This window comes from Otolemur garnettii, unplaced genomic scaffold (genome assembly GCF_000181295.1).
Source record: "Otolemur garnettii isolate 467f Iridium unplaced genomic scaffold, OtoGar3 scaffold00002, whole genome shotgun sequence".
Classification (NCBI taxonomy): domain Eukaryota; kingdom Metazoa; phylum Chordata; class Mammalia; order Primates; family Galagidae; genus Otolemur; species Otolemur garnettii.
This window is the reverse complement of record NW_003852397.1, coordinates 47,582,980-47,601,910: the sequence shown is the minus strand read 5'-3', so window position 1 is coordinate 47,601,910 and position 18,931 is coordinate 47,582,980. Positions and strand designations below refer to the sequence as shown.

General features: G+C 37.4%; 1 protein-coding gene across 1 annotated transcript in view; it reads left to right on the top strand.

Moving 5' to 3' along the window:
• Nucleotides 1-18,931, top strand: part of GADL1 (glutamate decarboxylase like 1) — a 137,828-nt gene that overhangs the window by 21,891 nt on the left and 97,006 nt on the right. The window contains exons 9-11 of the mRNA XM_012805656.2: nt 1,898-2,014; nt 8,376-8,440; nt 8,747-8,828. Coding sequence (XP_012661110.2) covers nt 1,898-2,014; nt 8,376-8,440; nt 8,747-8,828 — 264 coding nt within the window. The remainder of the gene's footprint in view (nt 1-1,897; nt 2,015-8,375; nt 8,441-8,746; nt 8,829-18,931) is intronic.

The window sequence follows — 18,931 nt, the reverse complement described above, 5'->3', positions numbered from 1 at the left end:
TGCAATCAGTACTGTCTCTACTGAATTTTCTCATCAACGGCATGTGATTAGGGGAAGAAAAAAAGTTTAAATCCAGATCGCAAAAGTTTAATTTCTGAGCCTGATATTTATGGCAAGATTTTTTTAAAGATGAGGAAAACTCATTAATAGGCTATGATAGCTTGCATAGGCATTTTCTCATGACTATCAGGATTTCATACAGTTTATGAGGAAAAGCCCAGCCATTAAAGACACCTTAAACGGTTTTAGTAAATTCCTTTTTTCTATTGCTTTTAATGATTGATGTAAGTCTGGTTTCATTTCCTTTAGGTCACTGACACAATAAAGCCATAATCTGTTGGTATAGGGAAGAATAATCTGTTGGTATAATCTGTTGAGTATAAGGAAGAATTTCCAAAGCCCATGGTTTCCCGGAGGCTCTATACCTTACTGGCCCGGCTTTAAGAGGTTTGGGCAGACTGGATTCTATGCATCATAACTGTTTTTCAATAAGACACCATGACATTGATTCATAGTGCACCATCACATTGATTTCTATGCATCCCAACATGGAGATGGGGACCGAGTGTTTTTGTTATGGTCCACTTTCTGTTGAGAAATAACATCTTGCTGTCAAAAGTCAATTAAATTGGAGTAAGTTTGGTACAAACACAACCCTGGCACTGAAGGCCATAAAAAGTATATTGCAGTATCAGTGAAATTTATGATAAAACTGAGGTTAAGAAAATGGCTACATGCTAAATGGAGATGAAAATGACCTTTATAGGAAGTAAACACTTTTGTCACTTACTCCTCAGGTGTTGTAGAACCTTCAAATTCTAGCTGCTCCTCCCCCCATTTGCCTGCATGTTTTCCTTCAGGGCACTTCCACCTGAACAACATAATTCTGCCTCTACTGAGAATTCAAAAATCTAAGGATTTTTCTTTACATTTTCATAGTATATTTTTGTTGTCATACTCTTTTTTTCATATTTTCATAACAAGCACCCTATGCCGAGACATGCTAGACTACCTTATGCTGGGCCATACTAGATTTGAACTTCTATATTTAAAATTCCTGCCATTATTACAGATGTCTAACTCTTCCTCTACCTGGTCTGTACAGATTCCCTTAATGGGGCCAAGGTGCCTGGCTAACGTGACAAGGATTACCACCCATCTCTGTGTTCTCCCATTTTTCACTGGCACCTGTTCACTCTACCATTTATGGCCATCAGCTATGTGAGGAGGGGTAATCATGGTAGGAAGGATGCAAGTTTTCTTTTCCAGCATATTCCAACCAATTCTTCTGTTGTAACATCTGTTTTGGAGAATGTATCTCAGTTCAATTGCCTAATCTCCTCTGATGCTGAATTTGTGCCTGGGCACATTCTCTGTTTTATAACTGCACTTTCTTTACAAGGAGGCAAGCAGATAGGCCTGCATGCTTTACCCATGGAGCTAGGTATTTGTCTTCCAATCCTGTTCTTTTTTTTTTTTTTGAGGTTACAATGCCAGCTTTATAAAGGTCCAATATATTCCTTTGGGAATAAATCAGGAATCATAGTGAATGTCAATTTGCCATTGAGGTTGAGGTTATTCACTTTTTATCTAGTGATCCCTACATCAGAAAATACTGCAGAAAGCAAATGACAGTACTAATAATGAGGATGATTACAGAGCTAGGACAAAAGACTACTATTGTCATAGCATTTTCTCAGTTTTTCAACCTGTTTGTAATGCCGAGAGGCCACATAATGAAGAAGTTTTAAAACATCCACTGAATTAATGATTATCTCCAAAGAAACCAAATGACTCTCAGGATGCATAACACTTCGTGTTTACCAACCTATTACAGGATCAGTTTAGTGGTGAAGGTAACAATTTAATTTTCTTTTTGTGTGGATCCTTCTCACAGGGGGCAGCACCATTTCTTGTCTGTGCCACCTCTGGTACAACTGTGTTGGGAGCCTTCGATCCTCTGGATGAAATAGCTGACATCTGTGAGAGGCATGGCCTCTGGCTTCATGTGGATGTAAGTTCATCTATGTGTACACGTCTGTTTAATGTTTTAGTCTTTCTGCAGCCTTGATATGAAACTTTTCAGATTCTCAGAAACTAGATATGAAGCTGCTGCTACTTTTGTCTGTGTATGTTTCCTCTTAGTGGAAGTATTTCTCTAAGGTATAAAGAAAATCCCAAGACTTCACATACATTTTCTTTTAGTTTTCTGGATTCCATGTTATTTTCTCCTCTCTTCTGAGCCCAATTCTTTGGTCCCTGAATCTACTGTCATTGAAGCAGTGTGTATAGGACACATTTTGGACTAAGGAGCAAAGACACTTTGATTTTGGATTCTAATCTTCTTCTTCATTGTGACCTAAGCCCTTGGACTTCGGTGTTTTCATTTGTAAAGAGGGAGATGGTGGATATGGTTTGTAAACTATCTTCTATTAATAGCTCTAAAATGATGTGATTCCAATCAGCCGGAAAATGCAAAAAGGTACATAAACTAATTGTGTGCTGTAATTGCATCAGGTTTTACCTGGATTTGTCAGATAAGTATTTAAGAGGGATTGAGATAACATATTCTTCAGAATTTTTAAACTTAAATAATTCTCTTTTTTTTCTAATTAATTTTTTTTAACTACTGGAGTTCTTCATAGGAATTTTTTTCTTAAAGGTAATCTTTAAAATTCTCCTTATCCAGGATTAAAAGTTGAATTCATCCAGTTATGAATGCTTGGTGAGTTTTGTAGTTTTCTTTTCTCTCTTCTCTCCCTCCCTTTCCCCTTTCCTTCTTTCCTTCCTTCCTTTTTCTTGTGAAAGCAGGAGAAAATTAGGTTCATTCTAACCAAGAAAAGGGATGAACATGCAGTCAGGGAAATTTCCTCTGGTAGGCAAGTGGTTCAAATCCTCCTTATCCTAAGAAATATTTTTTGACTTGTTGAATAGAAGGCAACCGAGCTTTTGAGGGATATACCTACACACAATTTTGTAGTTTGTATTTGCTTGTGCTTCCGAAATGTCACTGATATGATTCAAGGTTTACATTAAATGTATGCTAATATTTGGTAAAATCAACTGCAGTACAAAGCCCACTAGCTCTATTTGTATTCCAATGGCAATACTTCAAGTAGATTATTTGTGACTTTTTAAAATGTGATTTTAATATTTGTATCTGCTCCCATTTCAACTTCTAGCTCATTGATTTTGTAGACTTAGGAGCATAATAATATGTTATATCCTAAAAGATAATATGAAGTGAGTACTTTTGTAGCTGTAGAAATAAAAGGAAAAATCAAATACATCAGCAGGTACACTTAAATATTCTACTCTCATAAAAGAAACATCAGATGTGGATTATATGTTTATATAAAACAGAGAAAAGTAAATAGTTTATGTAAAACAGAGTAACTACAGCAGTTTTTAAATTGGGAATGATATTAAGAGATTTATGAAACTTAGAGAGAATTGTGATTTATAAATATAAATAGCAAGATCTCTAGGTGATTTTTTCTTTTTTTTTGAGATAGTCTCACTCTATTGCCCAGGTTGGAGTGTGTGTGTGGTCAGCCCAGCTCACAACCAAAAACTGGTGGGTTCAACCAATCCTTCTGCCTCAGCCCCCCCAGTAGGTGAGACTATAGGTACCTGCCATGATACCCATGCTAATTTTTCTATTTTTAGTAGAAATTGGTTCTAGCTCTTGCTCAGGCTGTTCTTGAACTCCTAAGCTCAAGCAACCCTCCTGCCTTGGCCTCCCAGAGTGCTAGGATTGTAAGCCTGAGACACTGTGCCCTGGAAGTTTTTTAAAAAACTAAAGGTTGAATTTTTTAAATCACTTCTTCCATTTTTTTTTATTTTGGATTGATATGGCTAGGTTGCATTGTTTGTATTTGCAAGGTAAAGTCCAAAGAAAACACTTTTAAAAGAAAATATTCAAAAAAAAAAAAAAAGAAAGAAAAGAAAAAAAATAAAAAATAAAATAAAATAAAAAAAAAGAAAATATTCAGGCTACACCAAATTATTGTATGTATACATAGTAGACATCTGGCAAATGCCTACAGGATTAGATTAAATTTGACAATAGCCTATCTGACCTATTAAAGATAGAATTCACTCATCTGTAGTTTTCTGTCAAATTGATAAAATTTTATTACAAAGAGCATGTAGCTTATCTTAAAGAAACTTCTTATACCACAAGTAATTTGTTACTTTAAAAATAAAATATTAAAGGGCGGCGCCTGTAGCTCAGTGGGTAGGATGCCAGCCACATACACCAAGGCTGGTGAGTTTGAACCTGGCCAAAAAAACAATGACAAGTGCAACAACAACAATAAAAATAGCTGGGCATTGTGACGGGCACCGATAGTCCCAGCTACTTGGGAGGCTAAGGCAAGAGAATCACTTAAGCCCAAGATGCGAGGTTGCTATGAGCTATGATGCCACAGCACTCTACTGAGGGCAACAACTTAAGACTCTGTCTCAAACAAAAAAAAAAAAAAAGAAAGAAAAGAAAAAGAAAACATTAAAAATATTGCAGTAATTACATGGACTGTTGGAAGTATTCTAAAGGAATCGTTTTTAAAGACCTTTTAAAATGTTAAAAACCCACTTTAAAAATGAAATTATGATTACTTATTTTCTGGATTTTTCATAAAACCAAGTTGCCCTGCATACAGACCAAATTTTATTAATTCTAAGATGCGGCTCGGCGCCTATAGCTCAACCGGCTAAGGCGCCAGCCACATACACCTAAGGTGGCGGGTTTGAATCCCCAGCCCGGACCCGCCAAACAACAATGATGGCTGCAACCAAAAAATAGCCGGGCGTTGTGGCTGCCGCCTGTGCTCCCAGCTGCTTGGGAGGCGGAGGCAGGAGACTCGCTTGAGCCCAGGAGTTGGAGGTTGCTGTGAGCTGTAAATGCCACGGCACTCTGCCCAGGGGGACAGCTTGAGGCACTGTCTCAAAAAAAAAAAAAAAAAAAATTCTAAGATGCACATTTAAAAAATATTTTTAACATCTTTGAAATAGGTATTTTGATGTCATTTTTTTCTTTCTTAGTGTATACAAAAATGGTAAATGTTACATTTGATGATGTCTTAAATTTGTATACAAAAATGGTAAATGTTACATTTGATGATGTCTTAAATTTGGTTAATTATAATGTATTTTAAAACAACTGAATAAGAAAGACTTTAGTTTTGTTATAACCTTTGGTCTTTGTGCCATTCATCTTCTGTGAGAGCAAATGGCATTTGAGCCTCTGCCTCAGACCAGGATGTCAGATCCAGTCCAGTTATTCTTTGAAACAGAGGCTGTGGCTGCTGCAAAGCCTCACCTTCTTAGCAGAGCTTCCTGGTCTCTCACCCACTCTTTATCCCAAGCCCCAGAGCAGGCAGTAACATTGTATTTAAAAATCACTGGTTTTTCATAAAAAAGAATGAAATCTTGTCATTTGCAACAACATGGATGGAACTGGAGAACATTGTGTTAAGTGAAATGAGCCAAGCACAGAAAGACAGTCTCACATGCTCTCACTCATATATGGGAGCTAAACATTAAAAACAACTGGTCTCATGGAGACGGAAAATAGGATGATGGTTACTAGACACGGAGAAGTGCAGGGGAAGCAGAGAGATGGTTAATGGGTACAAAAATCTAGTTAGACAATTAGATAGAAAGAATAATATTTGGTAGCACAGCAAAGTTGTACGTATCATCAACAGTGAACTTTAAAATAACTGAAAGAGTAGAATTGGAATGTTCTTAATATAAAGAAATGATTAATGCTTGAGGTAATAAATACCCCCCAATTTCTCTGATTTGATTACACATTGTATGCCTGCATCAAAACATCACGTGTACCGAGAAAGGTGTACTTCTATGTACCCCAAATAAAATTGTTTATAAAAAGAAAGAAAAATAAAGCAAAATTGTGGGCTTTCCAGGCTGCCCAATCTCATTTCCACTTCTGCCTCTACCTTCCTTCAGAATGATTCTACTGTTAATTTATTATATAATTAATTAAAGAGAAGGAATATGTCAAATGATTTACCATGATGCCTAGCTGATAATAATGATAGTCCTTACTGAGATTGAAAACCAAGTCTCTTCTTCATTTAGTTAATTGCTTTAATATTTTTGCAAGTTCTAGAGTTAGGAACTTAGAAAGTAAATCAAAGTGAAGTAAGGCATTGACATCAGGGGTGTTATGGTTTTTCTGCTTGAGGAATAAATTTGTGGATAAGCTGTTTCTAACCCTGGCAAATCACTTTGTAAACCAGCGATCTAATGCCTTGAAAGAGTTCATGTGATTTTAAAACTGAAACTCAGCTCACTAGGACTGGAAGGATATGATTTACTTTTTCTGAGAGGAAGTGGAGGCAGAGGCTACAGTGAGGGGGGACATGAAGGGTAATAGTCAGGGTATGAGGCAGGTGGAGGGGATAGGAGAGTAAGTGGGTGTGGCTGAGTCCTACTGCTAGTCACTGATAGGTTATCAAAGAGGTTGGTGATAAAAGAATTGAGATGGTAGAAAACTTAGTATTTATAGTGTGTAATGAAAGTAAAAAAAAAAAAAGAAAGAAAGAAAAACTTAATGGAAGTCATCTAAGTGTTTGAGAGAAGCAAGGTCTCAAAATCCAGATCTGTGATCCTCAGGCATAAGGCTAGACTAAGTTTTCTTCACTGCTGAAGGCAGTTGCCTTTGCATTCTACCCTTACTTGCACGCAGTGTGCTGTGAATCCCAGTGGGAGAGAGAGTTCACCAGGAAGGGAAATTGACTGGCAACTCCAAGTCATCAGTCCTATACCCAACCTCTGGGATTTGCTCACACAGCACCCTTGAAACACATCAGAGCTCTCAAGCCTTGGGGACCCCTGGGTGCTGTTGGAGACGCTAGTCCGTGGAATCAAGCTTGGGGCTAAGGTGAGGCACGTGAGGTTCTGAGGGCTTATATTTAAAGAGGCCTTCACTTTGGGGGCCATGGAAGGGTCCACTTTGAGAGTGACCTCCTCCTTAAATTGTGTGCCCCAGTGACTCATTCACCTTGCCCTAGTCCCAGTTCCTAATGAGTTGTTTTTTAGTGAGATGTAAGGCTACAAAGTGGCTTGTGCTGTACTGTCTCTTTATTGGCTACCAGTGGGCCCAGTTTTTGTAATACTCTGAGGATGATGACGCTGTCTCATTTCCTTGTCTTCCACAGCCTTGGGGCACACAATATTCTACTTCTTTCTACATGATATTGGGGTCTACCTATCTTTTACAATTATACAACCTAAAATAGGATAGCCTTTGTATATATCTTAGGCAACTCCTAAACTCACCTACTGCATAAAATATTTCTATCACCCTGAATTTTTTGTGCTGTACTGTCTAATTTGGTCAAATTGTCACCTTCCTTAAGTCATGATGTTAGGAGAAAAGAATGGGCTTTGGGTCCCAAGTCTAATTTTTATTATCTATGAGACCCTGGAAAATTTACCTAACAACCTTAGGTTATCTATTAAAAATAGAAGTGAAAATGACTCCATTCTCACTGATGTTGTGAGGTTAACACAGCCATAGAGAACTTTTAATAAAGCTCAAGCTAGTCCCCTCAGAGTCTCTCAGTGCAGTCATCCTTCATAGTCCTGTAAATTAAAACTTAGAAATTTGCTCAATTTTTTTCAAGGAACAAACTGACTTTTGTGTTTCTTACACTGATTTCTGTTCTCTTCCCTCCAGACTTGTTGAATATGGGATTTCCTTTCACCTCAACTTCCCACTTCTGTACTCCTAAAATGTATCTCTCCAGTGAATAGCCTTCCTTCTATCCCAAGCTTCCTCTCTCCCCTCTCTTCTATGTTTGATTTGCAAATATTTCTGAAAAGTATTTGGCAAAAAGGATCTAATTTTTCATTCACAGGAGATTTTTCTAGCTAGCCCATCCTAGTGGCCTTCTACTCAGCTTGCCAATAATATGCCTAATTCATTACATAGAATGCCAGCCTTTAGTCCATGTCTCTTCACATGGTGTGGGTGGCAAAATGTCAATGTGGTAAAGATGTCTGCTTTAGATTCTAAGCTTCAATAGGACATGGACTTTTGTTAACCTATTGTCATCCATACACAAGTCAACTGGTTAATATTCCAATTTCTTTATTATGTATGAATTTAAATTTTTCAGGATCATAGTGGGGGAAGGCTCCATCTATTGTGATGAAATTCCAGTGGCCTGAGTTGAATCATTGATCAAAATTTCTTAGAGTAAAAATCAGTTAACATGACATAAAACAAAATTATTAAATAACACAGATTAAGATTGTCACTGAGGGTTTTCTATGACAACCTGTTGGAAGGCAAATAGCATTGGAATAACACTGTTTTGGTTATATAACTATCTCAACAGGCCTCTTGGGGTGGCTCAGCTCTAATGTCAAGGAAGCACCGCAAGCTTCTGCATGGCATCCACAGGTAAATGTAGTTCCCAGTTTATAGCTGACTTCTCTTTAGGCAAAGGAATCCCTTGGGATGTTGATCACCTAAGTGACATTTTGAAAATAGGCAAAAGCAAAGTAGTTCTTTTGCTTAACCAAACGAACAACCACACACAGGCAAACACACACAGTCACAACAACAAAATCCCTCCAAATTCACCAAACCACTCGGACAAGTAAATTTGCAGAATGGTGACTTATAAGTAATGAATGTGGACACCGCTAATGGAAGCACTCTTTCTGTAGAAACTAACTGAGTTATCTCCCTACTCTGTTCCTTTAGGGCCAACTCTGTGGCCTGGAACCCACACAAGATGCTAATGGCTGGAATCCAGTGCTGTGCTCTCCTTGTGAAAGACAAATCTGTGAGTTTTCTTCTTATGGTCTTTGGGCATCCAGAGGGTTAAATCATCATGTTTGCAGAGGGCTCCTGATTTGCTTATCCTTTGGTGACTTGGGCCAGGTGTACATGTGGGTCTTTGGGAAATGTTGACGGTCTCCAAATGAAAGATGAATAGCCCAGATAAAAGATTTAGTGTTTCTGCTCAGGTAATGTTGTGGAATTGATTTAGGTATTATATAATCTTGTTAGTTACAGCATTGCTCTCATTTGGATTACATTTTAAAACTCAGTTTTAAATGTTGCCAAGAATTTCTTCTCCTTGATTAAGTCTGGGATTTAAGTTATCTTGAAACTTCTGCTCTTTGAGAAAGTAGAACAGATGTGTGTCATATATTAAATTGAATGCTAATATGCTTAGCTAGAGTTTAACAGCCATTTATACGGGATGATGTTAGTTCAGGGCCCATCATTGAACTCTGATTTATTAAGAGATTGTTTGTCTCAAGTGGTGGGTACTTAGCTTCTTTTGGAACATTAGAGAGAGTTGGAAACGAGTCTGGATCATTATGAAGCAAGAGGGAAAAAAGTTGTTGAGGTTGCTTTGGCCAGAAGTCTAAGCTCTATGCTTTCCATGGGTTAAATAAGGATCCTCGTGGGAAGTGGCTCGGGCTGGAAAGTGCTACTTCATTCTTAGAAATGCCTCCTCAAGATCTGTGTTCAGCATGTGGGTGATCATTCTCAGCCATCTGTTTACAATTTTTTTTTTCCTTAGGGGACTCCCTTTGCCAATGCTAAAGTCATTTTCTGTTTTTAAGGAATTTTATTTCAAATGAAAACCAGATTTAAAACTTGAAACCTAGTTTTACATGTGTACATATTTACAACTTTTCTTTATAAAAAATTTGTAATATTTATATATTAGTACTGTGTGTGTTACCACGGTCAAACGGAATATCCATCAGAAACCAGGAACAAATTTCACATCTGTAGAGACAGAAACGCACAGGAATATGAATCAGTTCCTTCATGTCTTATTAGGTTAGCTAGAGTTGAATGTATTCAATACCATTTGACTTTTTAATTTAAATTTTGAGATTGTGGTATGCCTGCTTTTACAGCTAAAAAGTGTTTACAGTTACTATGTCATTTGTGAACCCAATAACATAATTTATTTGTTCATAGGTCCATATTTAGGACATGGCAGAGATAGGAGTTAAATTAAAGAGGGTTTTGGTCTAAATATTGGAACAAAAATTCATCAAGCATCCTCTATGTGCCAGGCATTTTGCATTTTCTGTTTTCCTAATCAGCCAACCTGAATTACAAACGTATCCATTGGCGTGATGCTCTCAAAAGTGTAAAAGTTAGACTAAAAATGTTGTGACTACTCTGCTAAATAACTTCTGAGCTTTTATTCACTTTTTCTTGTTGAAAAATATTTGAGTGATTTAGCTGAGAATTGACTTACATTTGTGTACTTGAGGCAATTTAAAATTTTCTGGATCATATAACTCCTTCACAGGGGTTAAAATTTTATGTTTTTAAAAGAATTCATTCCTGGATCTCAATGACAGCAATAATACCCGTGTCTGTTCTCATGGCAGGAATTAAGAATTTTAGGAGGATTGCATTCACTATGCAAACAGTGGTGCCCTTTCAAAAAAAAAAAGTCTAATTTTTGGATGAAAAGACTGTTTTCAATTTAGACGGAATAGGAAGCTGAACCATGAGGAATGAGATATGCCAATCCGTTTGAGAAGTTTTGCGTTGGCAGTTTCCTATCTCTTTTGTGCCTGTTTTCTGCATCTATTGTTCTCTTTCATAGTGGTTCATTCATTCTTTCAATCAACACTAACTGATCTATGTAGGCCAGGCACTGTGCTGATTCTAGGCTTATAGCAGGAAATAGGACAGACACACTCCCCATGGTTGAGAAGGAAATGAACAAACCGTACGTGTGTAATCCTTTACTTGCTGCACCTAAGCATGATGTACCGAAGACTGTCAGAATTTATTGATTTTAAAATCAACCACAATTCCTCCTTCCTTCTCTTCCTGCCCAATTGCCAATAGTCACTTAACCTGCCTCCCTTGTGGTCACTGCATGGCACAGATCTGGTGAGTGTGATGTAGGAGAAAAGTGATGAGGACTTTAAGAAAGATTTTACTATCTGAATCAGGTGATATACACTAGAGGAGACCATTATTCCCTTATTTTTATGCCTTTTTATTTTTTTTTTCCTTTCATTAAGTCATATACACATAGATCATGAATACATTTATGCATTTGTGGGGTACAATGTGTTGATTTATTATATAATTTGGAGTGCTTATATCAAACTAATTAATATAACTTTCACCTCATTTACTTGATTGTTGTGTTAAGACATTTATGTTCTATATTTGACAGATTTGACTTGTACCCTTGTAATATGCTCCATAGGTGTGGTCCCACTGTTTACCCTCCTTCTATCAAACCTCCCCCCTCTCCTCTCCTCCCTCTTCATTTCTCTCCTTCATCCTGGGCTATAGTTGTGATCTTTCATAAGAAAGTGTGAGCAAATATAAATTGGTTTCATAAAAGTACTGAGTACATTGGATACTTTTTCTTCCATTATTGAGATGCTTTACTAAGAAGACTATGTTCCAGCCCCATCCATATAAATATAAAAAGAGGTAAAGTCTCCATCTTTTTTAAAGGCTACATAGAAGACCTCCCACCACCACCCCCAGGCAATAGAGCAATGCCAAAAATACTTACTGGGATCTGGGATCTGATCAAACTAAAAAGCTTACTGCCAAGAACACAGTAAGTAAACCAAGTAGACAGCCCTCAGAATGGGAGAGGATATTTACAGGTTGTTTCTGACAAAGGGCTGATAACCAGAATCCACAGAGAACTCAAACTTATTAATAGGAAAAGAAAAGAACAAGTAATCCCATTTCATTGTGGGCAAGAGACTTGAACAGAAGTTTCTTTGAAGAAGACAGGTGCATGGTCTACAGAAACATGAAAAAATGGTCATCATGTTTAATGGTCATCAGAGAAATACAAATCAAAACCACTTTGAGATATCATCTAACTCCAGTAAGAGTAGCCCACATAACAAAATCCTAAAACTATAGATGTTGGCATGGATGTGGAGAAAAGGGAACACTTTTGCACTGCTGGTGGGAATGCAAGCTACTATGTTCCTTTTGGAAAGAAGTTTGGAGAACACTCAGGGATCTAAAAATAGACCTGCTGTTTGATCCTACAATTCCTCTACTAGGAGTATATCCAAAATACCAGAAATCACTTTGCAACAAGATATTTGCACCAGTTATTCATTGCAGCTCAATTCAGAATTGCCAAGTCATGGAAGACTTTTTTTTATGTCTTGAATGCAGTTGTGTCACAACATGATGCCTGGGTCTCTGACACCTAACTTGTTGCCATAAGGGGGTGACCTTAAATTTAAAAATGAGCATACACAGAATTAGAAAAGCAGAAAAGGTGAAGTCTTGGTCTTGAGTAATGATTTTGAAAGGTTACCTCAACCCTCTAAGTGCCTAATTCTGGATGTTTTTGTGATACGAGGTAATGAAAATGTCTTTATTGCTGGGTAATCTGTTCCTTGCAGCCAAATGTACTTTTATCTGATACAGAGATGAATATAGTAGCAGAAAAATCTAAGATGTCCCAGGTGAAAGGAATAGAATGTGAAAATTCTCTAGAAATGGAAGGTCCTTTTTTCCTTAAATTTTAGAAACTGAAAAAATATCTATTGTGATTGAAGCACAGAGAATACTGTGAAAACTGACATAAGATAATACTAAAAGATTAAGCAGTGGCTAGATCATATTCCTCTTAGAGGCCATCACAGTAATGTTAGACTTGGTCTTCAGAACAATGGAAGAACTTTAAAACTAAGGAATAATCTGAAAAGATTTTCATTTAAGACCATGAACTGGAGGAGAGAAAGAATAGACACAAGACTAAGCAAAGGCTTGTAGTATCTCAGCAAGAATTGATGGCAAGGGAGATGAGAAACTGTGGTGAAATTGAAGCTATAGTTTCACTACCAACTAGACAGAGCTGATTTACTAATTGTCTGTGGGAGGTAGAAATAAGTGTTGTGGTTAATTTCCTGATTTCTGATATAGCAACCAAGTCAATTGTCTTATTTAGGGGAGGATCTGTATCACTGGAGGTGGAAAAGACATGAGGATGACATATCTTCATTTTAGCATGGCATATACTAACTTCAATATTCTTATGAGATATTCTTTTTTTTTTTTTTGAGACGGAGCCTCAAGCTATCCCCCTGGGTAGAGTGCCATGGCATCACGCTCACAGCAACCTCCAACTCCTGGGCTCAAGTGAGTCTCCTGCCTCAGCCTCCCAAGTAGCTGGGACTACAGGTGCCCGCCACAACGCCTGGCCATTTTTTGGTTGCAGCCGTCATTGTTGTTTGGCGGGCCCGGGCTGGGGATTCGAACCTGCCACCTTAGGTATATGTGGCTGGCGCCTTAGCTTCTTGAGCCACAGGCGCTGAGCCTTCTTATGAGATATTCAGGGAAGGTGTCATGTAGGCTGTTGACATATGGATCCAAATCTGGGAGAATAGGTTTGGGCTAGAAAAGTCCACTAAGGAATTTTTGACATATCGATCATATCTGAATCATAGGAATACATTGGATGGCCTGGGAGGAACTTTGGGATTGAATGAAAAGAGGGCATGGAACTGAAGTCTTGAACAACTTCAGATTCAAATGATTGGCTAGAAGAAAGAGGAGGAACTCTTGTGAAGGCTAAGTCAGAATAGCCTGTGAAGTCATGGGAAGACCAGAAAAGAGTGAGTTCAACCAAATTGAGAAAAGAGCATACGGGGGAAAACAATCTATTTTGACCCATCACAAGGATCATAGCTGACATTGGTATCTCAAAAGACAGATTAACAAGAGAAAAACATAACACATTTATTTAACCTAAGTTTTTCTGTGGCATGGCACCTTCCAAAAATGTAGGCTCAAAAACCCAAGGAAAACTGTATTTTTGTGGATAGTCTTGCAGAAGTGTGATTAGAGGACAGAAGAGTGTGATCTAAGGTCAATAAGCTCTGTTAGTGCTCAGCAAGGCTTGTTTGTTCCTCTTCTCTGACTCTGGGAAGAAGTCCCCATTGGGTAGCCCCTCTGGAATGACTTCCTTTGTGGGGAGGGAGTTCATATGATTTCTTTTTTTGTGGGTGGGGGGACGGGGCTGGGTTTGAACCTGCCACCTCCGGCATATGGGGCCAGCGCCCTACCCTTTTGAGCCACAGGCGCCGCCCCAGATAATTTTTTATGAGCGTATTTCAGGAGAGGAAAGTGAAAGTCAGAGATGCCTTATTTTGATAGCGTGTTCTCAGCACCACAGAACCTGAGGAGTGCAAATGATTCTCATTTTTCAGGTAACAACTTAAATGTTACCTCCTCAAGGAGGAGTTCCTGGACTTACCAAAGTAAGCTGGGACCTCCCCATTATTCTTTCTCAGACTCTCTTCTCCTCCATCAAAGTTTTTTTATGATTACATTACCTATAATTATAGTTTCTCATGTAAGGAACATCATTCTCTCCCAGGGAATGAAGAATGTGAGCTGCATGAAGAGAGAGACTATGTCATTATAGTCACCATTTAGTTCCCAGTGTCTACCAAGTATGGATTAAAAAAGGACCAAAAAAATTAAAAAAAAAAAGCCTAGTATACATTTAAAAACTTAATAATTGATTAAATATATTAAAAATCCTCAGAAATACCTGCTTTTATGTCACAGCAATAACTAAGAGTTTTCTGTCTTTTCCCTTCATTCACATTATCCCTTTGAGAACTCAGAGTACAATGATTAAAATAATAGTTGAGCTCTGTTGCCTGGGTCCTAACACAGAGCTTGTGTTAGGGCAGTAATTGATGAATAGTGATTTTAATTTGGACTTACTTCTCCTGTTGATGTAAAACTCTAGTTAGAAGAAAGCAGATTACTTAGTAAATACTCCTGCTAAGGAAAACACTGATTTCCTAATTTGTACCTTCAAAGCCCTGACATTCACAATGCTACTTTTCTGATGGACTGGCATTTTTTATTTCCTTTATTAGTAAAGAGGACTGCTTCAGAAACAAAGGACGCCTATTCCTTGAGAACTTGTACTGTCACTAACCCTCTTTGCATCATAGGGAGACAAAGAAAATCAGGGATTTAAAAAAACCCTGTGATTATAAATAGGTTGACTTCAGAGGTAAATTCTAGATCTACAGGACTCTTTTGGATCAAAGACTGTTTTGATGATTTGATTGAATATAAAGGGCAGTATATACTAAGAATCAGTTGTATACAAGGAAAAAAATCGAGTAGCGGCTTCTTGATTTTTAGTGTTTATTAGAAGGGATTTTAAAAGTTTTTAAATAGATATATGAGAACATGAAATATGCTAATTAGAAGACTTTTAAAGCATAGATTATTTCTCCCTGTTTTTACTTATCATTATTATCCCATTTCAACTCACAAGGCTTCCTGTCGAACCCAGAAACTATAGAGAATTCAAGTAATATATATTTTCCCTTTCATTTTTTAGGTAGACTATGTTGATGCCATGGAACTTTAAAAAAATCATGTGTGTTTTTATATTTTTATTTCAGAAGTAATTCATATTCATTATAAATGAATCTTAAAATTCATAAATTCATATAAAGGGAAAGATAAAGAAAAAAAGAACGTGGAATACTAATACTTGAAGAGGCACTTTGTGCATTTCCCTATGCAAGCAAACATTTAAAGGTATACATAAGGCGCCAAACCTAACCCACAAAATTTGCAATATATTTTGCTTTTAGCATGTATTTTCTATTTAACAAAATTGGGAACAGTTTTCTCCTCAATATGCCTTCTATACAATTGTTAATAGCTGCATAATGGCTTATTGTGATACAGTATAATTAATGTGGCCAATCCCTTATTGCTGGCCAATTAGATGATTTTAATTTTTGGCCATTTACAAATTTGGTTGCCATCTTTTGGCTAAATTTTGTTTGCATCCTTTAGTCTTCCTTTAGGATAAACCCCCTGACATAGTCTCAGTAGTCTCATTAGGGGAGAGAGAGAGTTTTAGCCTTTGATATCACAAAGATATTTAGTCTTGTCATTTGTACATTTACGAACATAGATGCAAACATTTTCTCTCTAATTTTATCTATTCACATGTTATAGCTTCTTTTTAGGGATCTTCTTTGGCTTGGGCTATTAACATGCAATTCCAGGCTACCTAGGTTTTAAATATTAAGCCTTAGAAATAAGCTTTTACTTTTTTTCTTTTTATGTTTTTTCTAGAAGAGGCTCAGAATGTAGATCTAATTTTTCTCTGGGATGAGTAGCAGGAAGAAGAGAAGTAGGATATCCGTTCAATACAGAGTCATTAAGGATGTGCTAGGGGCTGTAATCCGAGATGCAAAGAAAAAGAGCCTAATTTCATTTCCCACTGTGGTCCCCTAGGAGAAGGCAGAACATTTTACGGGAATACTACGCCTGAGAAGGGAGTTACTTCTCAGTCCCATTTTCATTTCTATTCTGAATGATAATTGATATTGCAAATAACAACTGGTATATGCCATTTTAAAAAATGTGCAAGAAAGGAAGGAAGATAGAATACCTGTTTTTTACCCGAGAAATCTGAACGAACTGTACCTGCTTCTGTGAGGATGTATTTTTCAGTTTTTGCTTTTCTTCGTAAAGTTCCTACGGAAGTGCTACGAGGTGGTTTGAAAATACTGAACAATCTGATCTTCAAAGAAATATTTTTCGTTCATGTTGGAGAACACTCACACTTTCTATATATGTGCACACTGTAAATTTCTTTAGAATGACAGCCTCCTACCTAATGTGGCAGAAAAGGGGAAAGGTGGGTGTTTAAAACTGATTGGAAAAGAGAAGCATTTGACTTGCAGGAGAGAGATCAATCTCTTATGCTTGGTGTTACCAACATCATTCTCTCTATCCTGAGCGTTCTTGCTTGAGCTGAGAAAATTCTCAGACCTTTGAGTAAGGTTGAGAGTTGCATCAAACTGGCAGAACTCATTACATTCATGGTTAGTCGATAGCCTTTTTCTTTCTCTATTCCTGTGTTTTTAAAATTACAATAAGCAGCAGGTAATTTTCTTTTCATGAGGCTTTTGAAAATTTTGTGCATATACACGTATATGTGAATGCATGACATTAAGAAAGTGGTGTTGTCAGTCGTAACGAACACCTCTGTCATATCTGGTTTTATTTTCTATGGGATAAAGGAATATAATAATGTTGGAGTTATTCATATGTTTAAAATCCATTATGTCTTTCTCCGCAAAACAAACCAATAAAATTTGGTGTGAGGACTTATATGTTAGCAAGAGAATTTGCACTTTGTTTTAGATCCACTCTCCATATAGCCTAACATATTAATTAATTAATTCTATTTCCGCTTACAGCTCTAAGAGATGCGTTATGATGCAATTATTATGGTACCACCTGATTACCATTATTAATTACCATCTAATTGTAAATGTGCCCTAATAGAGGGCTGTAGCAGGCTGGGATCCATTCCCCAATTCTTGGAATCATCTGTGTGGTAGGCTGTGAGGTGCTTATGGACAGAACAGTCTTATTCACCACTATAACCCCACTGCTGAGGACAGGCAGTCCCTAGGAATGAATGAGAGAGGTTCTGTGTGTTTGTTTTCCAGTGGAATTTGCATATAAAGAATAGGCACATTTACCTAGTACCGTAATAGCTTCCATTCCTAAGTGTGAATCAAACAGGCAGATATTCGCAACTTGGGGACTTATTACAGTAGCCCCCATTTGTGAGTTACATGTAAGTCAGATGTTTGTAACTCGGAGACTGCCTGTACAAACTCTGGCACCCAAAAATTGCTTCCTGAAGTAACTAATTTATATCTCTTTACAATACTACCTCATAGTAGTGTGTTTTAAGCTTCTTAGCCACAGTGGAAGTAATACTGTATATCCTCTATCATGCCTTCTGATTTTTCAAGTCTCAAAAAGTGTCCCTTCTTGCAAGTACACGGATTTTTTTCCACAGGGTATAAAAATGATTGTTTGTCTTATCCATATGGTTTCCACATCCATTACCTCCTTGCATCTCATCTCATGCTGGCACTTAAAAAATCTTTACTCTAGGCTGTGCCAGCATTCGGCCTTTTATCTACATGCCTCAGAGACCAATAATAAATCAGTGACTCATGCTTTCCTTTTCCAGAAACCATATTGTCTTTCCCCTAGGAAGTTATTTTTGTTTTAGTGTCTAATGATGCTGTTCTTTATTGGAGAGTGGACAGGCAGAAGACATACTTGCCTTCCTAAGGTTCCCTGGGTCCTCTCTTGACCCCTTCTAATGAACAGAATGACATTCACAATCTGCCAGTTCGCTGGCAATGGCTTTTAGTAATGTTGCATCCAGCATCTTGGCCAACGGTTTCCCAATTTCATCCTTGAGTTCCTTCAGAACCCTTGGGCGATGGCCACCTGGTCCTACAGATTAAGCTACATTTACTTCATCAGTTTGGCTTAGATGAGTCAGGTTTTTGCTCACTATTGGATTTTATATTTTCTGCCTATTTCTGGAGAACCCTGAGGATGTGGGAATCTCTCTAATGCCTTTCCAAGGAAAGAATTCACTCAAACTTGGCAGTCAGCCCATTTCAGTATAGAATTTCAACTTTGCGTCTCTGCCAGTCATCATGAAAGACTTCAGATTTTTTAAGAAATGCTCAATAAGAAAAAAAAAATGTAATTCTACCTTTGTGTCCTTTTGTCATCTGTAGTTTAATAAAATCCGACAGTTGAAAAATATCCTAGAGAGAGGATTATATTTACAGACTGAATTTTTGCTACCTTGCCTTGTAACAAAACTGATTAGGGTCCCATGACATAGGAAGATTATATAAATTAAAATCTAAGAAAAAAAGAAACATAAGGGTAAGGGCATAAAAATAAACCTCAAAAGAATGTAATGGGAAAAATTATGCCATAATTAGCGTGCTGCACCTGTCTCAGTGGCTGGGCTAAAATTTGGTTTTAGCATTTTTAAAGGATTCCAAGCAGCTGCCTTTTTTC